Here is an 11,588-nt window from a genome sequence, read left to right as displayed (position 1 = left end):
CCGTTCCTGAAAGGAAAGTAACCTGGCAATAGCCAACCCATTTTTGTTTTTGTTTTCGTTTTTGTTTTCCTAATGTAAAATCCTTGCTCTTGCTCCCTCCTGCGTAAAAAAGCTTTTCATTTTCACAGCTCCTGGGAGCTCCTTTCTATCTGCTAAATTGGATGCCGCCCAATTCATAAATTGCTGAATAAAGCCAATGAGATCTTTAAAACGTACTTAGTTGAATTTTGTTTTTTAATGGTATCCGTACCTATTTTCTTAAAATGTGGCCTATAAAGGAGATATTTTAGCTGTATTTTGGACCATAAGTGTGACTGCAGATTTAAAAGATTTAAAGGAGGATGAATGAATATATCAGGAATTAAACTGGAATGACTTTCCAGGAACCAATAACAGGTGAAGTGGGGGATGTCCGTGGTGAAACCCTGGGCCATTCCCACTTCTCGATTTTCCTAACTAAACACATAATTTTCACTCCCTCTGCAGTGTTTTATTCTTTCTTCAATCAGCCAAGAATATGGTTACATCCTTTTTCTTTAACCCTGTTTAATTGTTCTCATTTTCATTTTAAAAATGTACTGTGAAAAAAATGTTTCTTTTCGTTGTTTTGTGGAATAGTCATATATTCAGATTGTTTGTTCTACTTGAAGACAATGTCAAGAAATTTACAGGAGCTGGAGATGCTCAATTTCAGGCAAGAGTGGGATTAACGTCTAAGAGATGTTTTAATCTTTGGCTTCTCTCACTTAAATCTGTAACCAGTGAGACCGTGAGTGACCTTGTGGAGGGCTCAGTCAGCCCAGGGCCACTTCACTGCCTGTCAGCTCATCCCTGCTTTCTCCTTTGCCCTTTGCCAGGGTTCTTGGAGTATATTTTGTGGGGTAAAGCATAAAAACCCTAAAACTTGGGAATAATTTAAAATATTATTTGTTCCTGTTATGCAGCTTTTGGATCTAAGTGCATCAACACACACTTCAAATGGAGGGAACCTGACGCTTCTCATATGTCTGACTTGGTCTCCGAATAGGGGACTTTCGCTCTGAAGGCAGAGCAAAGAATTGGGGCTGCAGCAGAGGAGGGAGTGCCCTGCACACCTTTCTGCACACCCCCTGCCCACCTGCTCTCCCTCACCGCAAGTCCTCTGCCCAACTAATCCCCACTGCACCGTGCATTCTCAGAAGACTTGTAGTGTCCTGCCCACCTGGCCTGCCTACAGCCCTGAGTGGTCTGACACCCAGGGGCATGAAGCCCCCCACCTAAAATGATCAGGTTTGGCAGAAGAAAACAAACACCGAGACACCCAGGTAAATATGAATGTCAGATGAGCAACCAATCAATTTCTTGGGTAAGATAGTAATTTTCATGTAAAATACAATACTAAAAATATTATTTGTTATCTGAAATTCAAATTAAACTAAAGTTCAAGTTCAAACAAAACCCTGAACCACTTCCTTTATTGGGGTCTCACACTTGGAACTATTTTGCACCCATCCTAATCACCCCTGGGCCCCTAGGCAAGCCCACTCCAACCCGAGCTCCATGGGAAGACAACAGAGGGCCTGAGCAGACAGGTCACAGTGTGAAATCAGACTTCATCACGCCCCGACCCGGAACTCTTCAGTGGTTCCCCATCACACCTGAAATCAAATCCTACAAGGCCCTGCAGCCCTCGGCTGCTTCTCCACCCTCATCTACTCCTTCCCCCTCGTTTGATTCTAGCCGTATTGGTTTCCCTGCTCCTCCTCAAACACGCCAGGCCCGCTTCTACCTCAGAGCATTTGCACTGGCTGTTCCCTCTGATCTGAATGTGCACCCCCCACCACCCCGTCATATATTATACTTGACCCATTCCCTCACTTCAGGCACTTCTTGGTGCAGATGTCAGCTCACCTGGCAGCCTTCTCTAATGCCGCTGAAACAAGAAGGAAAGTGTTGTCTTGTTCAGTCTCCGTTGGGGAACGTGTGCATAAGGGGATTCACACTTTTCACCACCCTGTGCATGTGCCAAACTTTCAGCGACGGCCTCCTCCCAGCAGCAGGCCTGGGATCCAGTCCAGTGTTCAGAGTGACGGTGAGTGTCCAGCAGAGCCCTGACCGTGCCCAAGGAGAATGGACTCTGGGTTGGAAAATGAGTGTGGAGGGCCGTGCCACAACCCTTTCCCACGAGGTAGGGAGTGACAGAACCCTGCAGTGCCATTGCCAGGTAAGAGGCAGTGAAGCAATCTCGTGTTTATGCTTATAAATATCCATTTCCAGAGTGGATGGGTCTCTGTGAGAGTTCAAGGTATTCCAAACGAGATCCTGGAAATTGTTTTTGTCAAGCTTGAGAGACTAGTACGGGCTTACAAGCCTTTCTCTGCACTAGGCATGCAGAGCATCCCTCCACATACGAGGGACCATTTCATCCTCAAAAAGCCTGAAGTGACTTGTCCACTGTCCCACAGCTTCTCAGAGCCCCAGACCAAAGAGCCCCTGACTTCCAGCCCAGATTCTCTCCCCTTCACCCTCATTCCCTTTAGAAATCTTTTAATTTGCCCTGAAGTTGACAGTGGGTGGGAGGAGCTGAGAGAAAGAGGTTGAAAGAAATAAATTAAGAGGGCTCCCCAGGGGAGAACGAGTGGCTCAGTTGGTTAGAGCGCAGGCTCTGGGCAACAGGGCTGCTGGTTCGATTCCCACATGGGCCAGGGAGCTGCACCCTCCGCAACTAAAATGAAGTCAATGAGCTGCAGTTGAACCCCCAGTGGCCAGATGGCTCAGTTGGTTGGAGCGCGGGCTCTCAACCACAAGGTTGCCGGTTCGACTCCCACAAGGGATGGTGGGCTGCGCCCCCTGCAACTAACAACGGCGACTGGACCTGGAGCTGAACTGCGCCCTCCACAACTAAGACTGAAAGGACAACAACTTGACTTGGATGGAGCTGATGAGAGTCCTAGGGAAAACACATCACTGTTCTCCAATAAAAAGTCCTGGAAATACACACTGTTCCTAATAAAGTCCTGTTCCCCTTCCCCAATAAAATCTTTAAAAAAAAAAAAAAAAAGAGGGCGCCCCAAATCTAGTTAATTCATGATCTGAGCAAAGTAATGTTGAGAAACAAAATTGGAGGAGGGAGGGCAGACATCCAATTAGGGTCCCCCTCCCCCATGTAGGAGCTAAACTTGGGAGCAACAACGAGGGCAGGAAGGAGGTGGCTTGGGAGGTTGCCCAATGCTGCCCCTGCCAAGCCCTCCCTTCCTCTGACTCCTTTCCTTTTCCTCCCTCCCTGTCTTTCCTCTCTCCTATTCACTCTGCCCCCTCCCACTTCCTCCCAGAGCCCTCTGCCCCTCCCTGTGGCCCACTGCTCAGACTGCCAGCATCTGACCCAGCTGGTGGACGTGACCAGGCAAATCTAGGACTGACCCTCCCCAAGAACAGCTTCTGCCACAGCCTTGCGGAGGGAGCGGACACCTCTGGCTCTGGGTCTGTCCCCCTCCTGTGTGATTGCTGACCAGGATCTCCTGGGTTTCCCTTCCCCTTAACCTCCCAGGGTGGCCTCCACCATAACCACTTGGGGGAGTTTTGTAGAAATGCTGACACATTGGGACCAATTCAATGAGACCTTCTGGGGCTGGGACAAGTAGTGTCCCTGTGATCCCTGAGGACAGCTGCTGGGACGGATACGAGCACTGGGCTCGCTTCAGTCCTGCCCAGCTGTGTGCATTTCCCTAGGCCTTGGCATCCCTGTCACCACTCCAGAAAGCCAGAATTCTCTGGAGAATCAGGTACATGATGTTACTCATGACAGAGGGAAGACAGTTTGCCTACATTAATTTAAATGTGACAAACTTTCCCGCATTCTTAAACATTTGTGTTCAAATAGTTATATCCTTTAGGAACGCAGAGTTTTTCAATTAGAATATTCTTATCAGAGGAAGAGGCCAAAGGTTCCCTTTACAGTATGCAGCAAGGCCCGGCTGTTTGGGTATCTTTCAGAGTCTCCTTGCCCAATTACTTCCAAGCGTGGTTTTAATTCAACAGAACAGGCTATGACTTTTTCCCACAAGATTTCTTTCACAGCAGACCAGAAAGTAAGACAGATCCTTTGTTTCAAATTCTCTGGTCACCACTTCCTCTGAACTGGCTCTAATATTGATGCAGGAACTGGAGGAGGCGGTTTCTTTCTCCAGCAGCAGTTAGGAGGCGGTGCAGGGCAGAGGAGTGGACAACGGAGCAACTCGCAGGTGAGCGGCCACCACGTGAGGGAGTGAGCAGAGGTGCTCTGCGTGAGGCGGACTTGAGGACAGGCACAGGGTAGGGATGTGCAGAGGATGGTAAGGAGTGAGGGCTGTGGTTTAGGGTGTAGGTATGACTATGGGCTTGGAGGAGGATGAGCTGGGCAGGGCTGAGGCTGATAGAAAGGCAGGGGTGTCCTGTGAGGGGTCCAAAGCCATGCTAAGCAGCACTGGAGGAGGGAAGTGGCTACAGCCGCACTGGAGGGGCCAGGAGGCCAGGACAGAAGCGACTGTGTGGCCTGAATTAAGATAAGGCCGTCTATACTATTCGGCAGTAAGAAAAGATGATATAGGACCATTTGTGACAACATGGATGGATCTTGAGAGTATGATGGTAAGCGAAATAAGTCAGACAGAAAAAGCAGAGAACCATATGATTTCACTGATATGTGGTATATGAACCAAAAACAACAAAGAACAAGACAAACAAATGAGAAACAAAAACTCATAGACAATAGTTTAGTGGTTACCAGAGGGTAAGGGGTGTGGGGGGTGGTAGATGAGGGTAAGGGGGATCAAATATATGGTGATGGAAGGAGAACTGACTCTGGATGGTGAACACACAATGGGATTTATAGATGATGTAATACAGAATAGTACACCTGAAATCTATGTAATTTTACTAACAATGGTCACCCCAATAAATTAAAAAAAAAAGATAAGGCTGTCTGGCTGGAGGACTCGCTGAGGTGGGGCTTTCCTCCTGGGAGGGAGTCATCAACACAGGTCAGTGTCTGGCTGTCCGTGGATTTGGGGCCCTGGGACACAGGCACCCAGAGTCTTGCCCAGCCTCCCTGCTGCTCCTGTCTTCTCCTTCCTTCTTGAGCCTCTCCTTGAGAAAGTGGGGGACAGTGAAGCACCTTTGGACATAGCCAGTGGTCTCTCACCCACACAGGGACCTTGTAGCCTCATCTCCTGGGCGCAGGGACTGCACCAGCTTCTGTCACCTTGGACAGCTCAGTGTGAATACCGACCTACAGAGACTGGGTGCGAGAGGGAAGGAAAGAGCGTCTCTCCTCCCTGATCGTGAGCACAGCAGCTCAATGGGTGAGGATTTTCAAATGTTAGAACTAGAAAGAGCAACCATAGACCCTCTCCACCGTTTACAGGGGCGTCTGAGATAAAAAGGTGTGTTCCAGGCTAAGGAGAGGGAACAGCAGAGCCAGACTGAGATCCACTCCTCCTGAAGGGGTCTGAAGCTCTCCTTGAGTAATATTTTGATAAATAACATTATACATTCCATGTCTTTTGAAATTCCCTGTGGAGCCTGGTGCTGTCCTCTGAACGTGGAGCCAGACTCAACTGACCTTTGTCCTTGGGCAAACATCTGGTCCACATATCCAGTCCAGGTATAGAGGTGAGCAGGCGTGAGTCTGAGTTCTCTAAAGTGGGAGACTTCATGACCTGCTGGAGACCAGTCACAGCCCAGGAGACCCTGAAACAGCAAGCCCACCACAGCAGTAACAATGCGTCACGACATGAAGGTGTGGCAGCAAGTGTTTCAGGAATTAATTCAGGAGGTGAAACCATGGCACACATGGACCCTGAAACTAGATGAAAGCCTCATTCCCAACACCCTGCAGCCAGGATGGACACAGTACCAGCAGTGGGTCTTTGCCAGGTGAGTGGGGAATGAAACGGGGTGTATTCCAGAAAATTCTTCATTACTGTGTATACCTGTCACTTTTCTTGTTCCATTCCATGTTTGTAAACTGAAGATTAGAGGAAGTAAGGTGCCCATCACCCAAGAACTTTTAGCTTCGTTAAAGATTGTTTTCCTTAATACAATGAACCCCCAAACAATAGCAGGACTGGGCACCGGTGTGGGCTAACACTTAGATACAGAGAAATCAGGGTGTGGGGGGTGAGGGTGAAGAGCAGTGAGGCAAAGAGAAGGGAGGAATGACAGCACAGGAGACCTGCCTTGGGGTCCAGGAGGGAAGGGCCTTATGAATTGAGGAGACCCCCTCAGGGAGGGGGCAGCGGACAAGGGGAGCTGAGCCACACACAGCCATCTTAGCCTTCTCCACTCTGAGCTAATGGAATCTTTTAAAAATAGGACCCTTAGAAGCCATCCAAAGTCTCACCTTCTCTTTTCCAGGTGGGAAAGCTGAGCCCCAAGGGTGGGGTGTTGCCCACCTGCACAGAGGTTGGGGGCCTGGAACTCTATCCCAGGATGGGGGCAGGGGCTTGTTGTCTGCCCACGGCCCCCTCTCTGGGAGAGAGTCTGGGAAGAAGAAACAGAGCTCTCCTCTCCTTGCAACCTGTGGTTTTCCCAGGACAAGAGCTGGCACCAGGGGCATCTGAGCAAAGTCTCAGCTCCTTTTTTTTTTTTCTGAGAACTTTGAACTCTGAGTTGGCACATGAACAGACCGGCATGACCCAGTGTGGGGGCAGAGGACTGCAGCTCAGAAGAACAGGGTCCAGGCCCCTTTACACCACTGACTCTCTGAATGATCCCCAGCAAGGTCATCTCACTCACGGTGGTCAGAGCTCCTTGCATCTTCCCTTTATTTCATCCTCACGTTCACCCTGTGAGGTGGAGGGCTAGGATCAAGATACAGGAGAGAAACCTTGACTGACTCCTTCCTAGCTCCCTCTGACTCAAAATCCCAGACTCCCGGTGCCTCTGCATCAAGCAAGGCCAGGCTAGGCTTGGATGCTGCAACAAATAAACCCTGAAATATCAGTGATTTAACCTAACACATGACCCCAAGGTTACCAAGGCACAGGAGGAGAGAGCTGGAGGGTCTTCCAAAGGCTTCTGTGCCAGGTCTGGAAGTGGCGTACATCATTTCGACCCACATCCCATTAGCCAACTGGTCACATGACCCCGACCTAACTGCACAGCGGCTGGGAAATGGGAGGGAGGGCATGGATAATTTGGTGAGAACTGTCCCCGCCATACTGCAGCCCTCTACATTCCCATAATTCCTACCCTGGGTGCTGCCATGTGCCTCTCTGCCTTCTTCTCTCTCTCCATCTGTCCTGACACGTATTTGTCCAATTCTCTTAGCTCAAAAAATTGCCCTCCTCCCTGCTGAGATGAAGTGTCACTCTCCTGTATTCTGTCTGAGGCAGAGGCATGAGGAATATGGAGTTTTTCAGGCTACTCTGAGCAATAGATTGGGTTGGAGGGGGGCAAAAAGGGAGATCTGGACACTGATCTCCCTGTAATACTGGCAGATTGGGGTGGGGTCCTGGGCAACTGAGAGCAAAGCAATGCTTTTCCCTAGGACACTGGAGCTTTCAGGGTCCCTCCCCGACCTGTGGGCCTATGACTTACTGTCTTAGCCTTTTGGGGCTGTTATAAAAAAGTTTTTTTTAAACTCACAGACTGAACAGCACATAAGCAACAGAAATTTATCGCTCACAGTTCTGGAGGCTGGAAGTCCAAGATCAGGGTGCCAGCTAGTCAGGTGAGGGCCCTCTTCTGGGTCACAGACATCTCATTGTATCCTCACGCGGTAGAAGGAGCTAGGGAGCTCTGTGGGGTCTCTTTTCTAAAGGCACTTATCCCATTCATGAGGGCTCACCTTCATGATCGAATCACCTCCCAAAGGCCCCACTTTCTAACACCGTCACCTTGGGTGTTAGGATTTCAACACATGAATTTTAGGGGCCACAAGCATTCAGACTGTAGCACCAACACCCACCTGTATCCATTTGTGGATTTCGGTTCACGGTTCTTGGGGGCAGATTTAATGGCTAGCACTGCACTTGTAGCCTTTGACCCACTTCACTCTGCATTTGAGGAAGCCTTGGTTTGGAGTCAGGAAACTGGAGTGCTCATACTGCCTCTTACGCTACTGAGTCTCTGGGCATGACAAGTTCCCAGTGTGTGCTCGTCTCCAAAATGATCACGCTGGACTTAAAGGTGCCCAAGACCCCTTTCAACTCTGACAGCTTGTGGTCTGCTGTCTTCCTGATAGACACCTGTGAGTCACAGAGCCAGTGGGTGGCACAATGGAGATAGGAACGAGGGGTTGGTCATTTCTTCCCCCACTAATCCATGACCTCAGTCAAGTTATGTCCCTATGCTGTCGGTAGCTCCTTCTTCCCTCTGGTACAGCCCACACTTTGGCCATATTGAGCCAAGCTGAGGGTCTTGCTTTTTGTCTCCACAGGTTCCAGTGCTCCTGGTGCTCTCGCAGTTGGGCCTCTGCCCAAGTTCAGGTCCTTTTCCACATGCACTGGAGTAAGAGGGAATCCAAGGGCCGGGTAAAGATGAGAATCTTTGCCCAGAGATGTCAGAAGTGCGCCAATCCTCCATTTGAGATTCCTGAGTTCACGGAAGAGAATATCTCAAGGATCCTGAACAACCTGGTGTTCCGAATTCTGAAGAAATGCTATAAAGAAGGATTTAAATCAATGAAGGAGATTCGTACAGTCAAGGACAACTATATCGAAGGCCCACATGACATTAACAACTGTGAGGCATGTCTGCAGGGCTTTTGTGCTCAGAGTGGGTTAGGTCTGACCACACAGCCCCCAGTGTCCTTAACACTTCCCGTAATAAGCTTACCTACTACCGTCAGGACCCCCATCCAGAAGCCTTCGCCCACAAAGAGTAGCACCACAGCAGGTGTAGTGACAGGGGGTGCCAGGGTGAAGAAAAGAGAGGTATCACCCAACCCCTGGTTTCCTAAGCCCACACAGGCTGCGAGTCTGAGAGCAAATACCAATTACCATGTGGAAACTAGAATCCAGGTCCCCCACTCAAGTGAGAATTTCTATTCCCACACAGCCCAGAATCCCAAGCGTAGGAATGTAGGTATTTGCTGCTGTTTAATCATCCTAATCTTAATCACTGTCGTGGTGATTGTTGTAAAAATCTATGTATGAACCTCAAAAACATGATGCTAAATTGAAAGAGTCAGACACACACAGTCATATATTGTACGATCCCGTTGATGTGAAATATTCACATAATAAGTAAATCCAGAGACAGGAAGTAGATTGGTGGCTACCAGGGACTGGGGAAAAGGGAAAATGGGAGGAACCACTTAATCTGCACAGGGTTTTGGGGGGCTTGTGGGGGTAACAAAAATGTTTTGGAACAAGATAGAGGTGGTAGTTGCAGAACACTGGGAATGCACTAAGTGCTATTGAATTGTTCACTTTAAAATGGTTACTCTAGTGTGCATTTTAATGGGTAATGTGAATTTTTTTCAATTAAAAAAAGGACTGCTGAAATTTTGTTCATTCTCTAGAGAATTGATACTGAAGCATTCATGGCTCACAGAACCATATCAGGAAATCTCATGAAACCTGGGGGCTCTCTCACCAGAAAATTTTGCACAGACCCTCTAATGTCAGTTTGTGGAGGCATTTGCAGTCAAAAGTACTAGGCTGAAAAACTGGGTTCTACAGTAGTGGCCTCCACATTGTGGGGATACACACAGCTGAGGGGTGAGGCAGGACCATCCACTAAGGTCGGTGAAATATCCTTAAAGCTCCATTTAATCTTTCTTTATACTTTAGTATTTCTTGTTGCCTGTTTTATAATGCATGCGAATGTTAGTAGAATAGTGATACACTGTATAAAGAAATAAATATATACCCATTTGGAGTGTCTGCTCTGTTTTTCATTGACTTAGTTGCACAGTTAAAAACACGGGGGCGTGGGGTGGGGGGCTGCTCTGAGGACCAAGTGTGGAAGTCTGTGCATGGATTCTTACCAGAATTCTGAAACCCAGTAGCTTTTTAAAAAGGTGTCTGTTCCGATTCATGAGAATAATTTTAAGACTCATTGCCACATCTTTTTCATTTTAGCCTCAGTTTATGTGGCTAAAATTAAAACAATAGTCGCTTACTGCAAATACTTCTTTTCCCCGCCCTCTCCCCAAGGACTCCAACTGTTTCCACTGGCACAGGGTTGGCCCAGCCCCTGCCTGCACCCCAGCCACTCCCTCTGGAGCACTCTCTAGAACTTTCCATTCTTCAGAACTGAAACTCTATACCCACTAAACAACTTCCCTCTTCTCCCTACCCCCAGGCCCTGCTAACCACCATTCTTCTTTCTGTTTCTACAAATTTGACTACTTTAGATACCTCATGTACTTGAAGTATACAGTATTTGCCTTCTTGTAACTGGCATACTTCCCTTAGCAATAATGTCCTCAAGGTTCATCAAGGTTGCAGCATGTGACAGAATTTTCTTCCTTTTTAAGGCTAAATAACAGTCCATTGTGTGTGTGTATATAGACCATATTCTGCTTACCCATTCATCCATCGACATACACTCGGGTTGCTTCCAACTCTTGGTTTGTGAGTAGGGCTGCTATGAACATGGTGTGCAAATATCTCTTTGAGACTCTGCTTTCTGGGGAAGAGGAACAGGACTTTATTGGGGAACAGTGTGTACTTCCAGGCCTTTTTTTCCAAGTCAAGTTGTTGTACTTTCAATCTTAGTTGTGGAGGGCGCAGCTCAGCTCCAGGTCCAGTTGCCATTGCTAGATGCAGGGGGTGCACCCCACCATCCTTTGCGGGAGTCAAACCGGCAACCTTGTGGTTGAGAGAACACACTCCAACCAACTGAGCCATCCGGGAGCTCAGCGGCAGCTCAGCTCAAGGTGCCGTGTTCAATCTTAGTTGCAGGGGGCGCTGCCCACCATCCCTTGCGGGAGTCGAGGAATCGAACTGGCAACCTTGTGGTTGAGAGCCCACTGGCCCATGTGGGAATTGAACCAGCAGCCTTCGGAGTTAGGAGCACGGAGCTCCAACCGCCTGAGCCACCAGGCCAGCCTGACACTCTGCTTTCTTTTGAATATATACTCAGAAGTGGAATTGCGGAAGCATACGGCATTTGTATCTTTAATTTTTTGAGAACCCACCACACTGTTTTCCATAGAAGTTGCAGCATTTTACAATCGCACCAACAGTGCACAAAGGTTCCAATTCTCCACATCCTTGCCAACACTTATTTCCTGCTTTATTTTAATATATGTAATAGCCATACCAATGGATATGAGGTGATATCTGATTGTGTCTTTGATTTGCATTTTTAGAAAAAATTTTATGGTGCATATTTCCACTTTCAAGGCAATATCAGAAATAATAACTGTACATCTCAGCACAGAGATAACCACTGGGAACAAAACAGAAATGCGTGGGTCAATTCTTCACAGTCTTGCTATTCATTTTCAAACATCTGAGCACAGTCTGCATATCTATATTAGGCAAACTCCAGGAACTTGAAATGTAATAGTGGGACAAGACAGATACATGCCTAAGAAGCATGTAAGTCAAATAAGCATATTCCAGGAGCCCATAAATACCTGGACACTGAGTGACCAGTGAGGTGGGGAAGACATG

The 11,588-nt window shown here is 48.0% G+C and overlaps 1 protein-coding gene across 4 annotated transcripts; it reads left to right on the top strand.

The window, feature by feature from the left end:
- The first annotated feature begins 3,360 nt into the window (after window positions 1-3,360).
- Window positions 3,361-9,842, top strand: RTP3 (receptor transporter protein 3). 4 transcript variants are annotated; one of them, XM_033131501.1, is made up of 5 exons: window positions 3,361-3,459; window positions 4,138-4,220; window positions 5,167-5,318; window positions 5,538-5,892; window positions 8,399-9,842. In XM_033131501.1, exons 4-5 carry the CDS (start codon window positions 5,738-5,740, stop codon window positions 9,114-9,116), a joined length of 873 nt encoding a protein of 290 aa, XP_032987392.1. In that variant the 5' UTR covers window positions 3,361-3,459; window positions 4,138-4,220; window positions 5,167-5,318; window positions 5,538-5,737; the 3' UTR covers window positions 9,117-9,842. The 4 variants fall into 4 exon arrangements, with proteins under 4 accessions (XP_032987392.1, XP_032987393.1, XP_032987391.1 ...); XM_033131502.1 differs by lacking the exon at window positions 5,167-5,318; XM_033131500.1 differs by lacking the exon at window positions 5,167-5,318 and having other exon boundaries at window positions 5,381-5,892.
- Window positions 9,843-11,588: the final 1,746 nt, after the last annotated feature.

The sequence above is a fragment of the Rhinolophus ferrumequinum genome, chromosome 17 (genome assembly GCF_004115265.2).
Source record: "Rhinolophus ferrumequinum isolate MPI-CBG mRhiFer1 chromosome 17, mRhiFer1_v1.p, whole genome shotgun sequence".
NCBI lineage: Eukaryota > Metazoa > Chordata > Mammalia > Chiroptera > Rhinolophidae > Rhinolophus > Rhinolophus ferrumequinum.
This window is presented reverse-complemented; position numbering and strand designations above follow the sequence as displayed.

What these genes read in the sequence shown, in the direction of transcription:
- RTP3 (XM_033131502.1), top strand. Translation starts at nt 5,738, where the DNA reads ATGCGTCACGACATGAAGGTGTGGCAGCAAGTGTTTCAGGAATTAATT. An exon ending in CAGCAGTGGGTCTTTGCCAG is followed by an intron (nt 5,893 to 8,398) that starts GTGAGTGGGGAA and finishes TTGTCTCCACAG; the next exon opens with GTTCCAGTGCTCCTGGTGCT.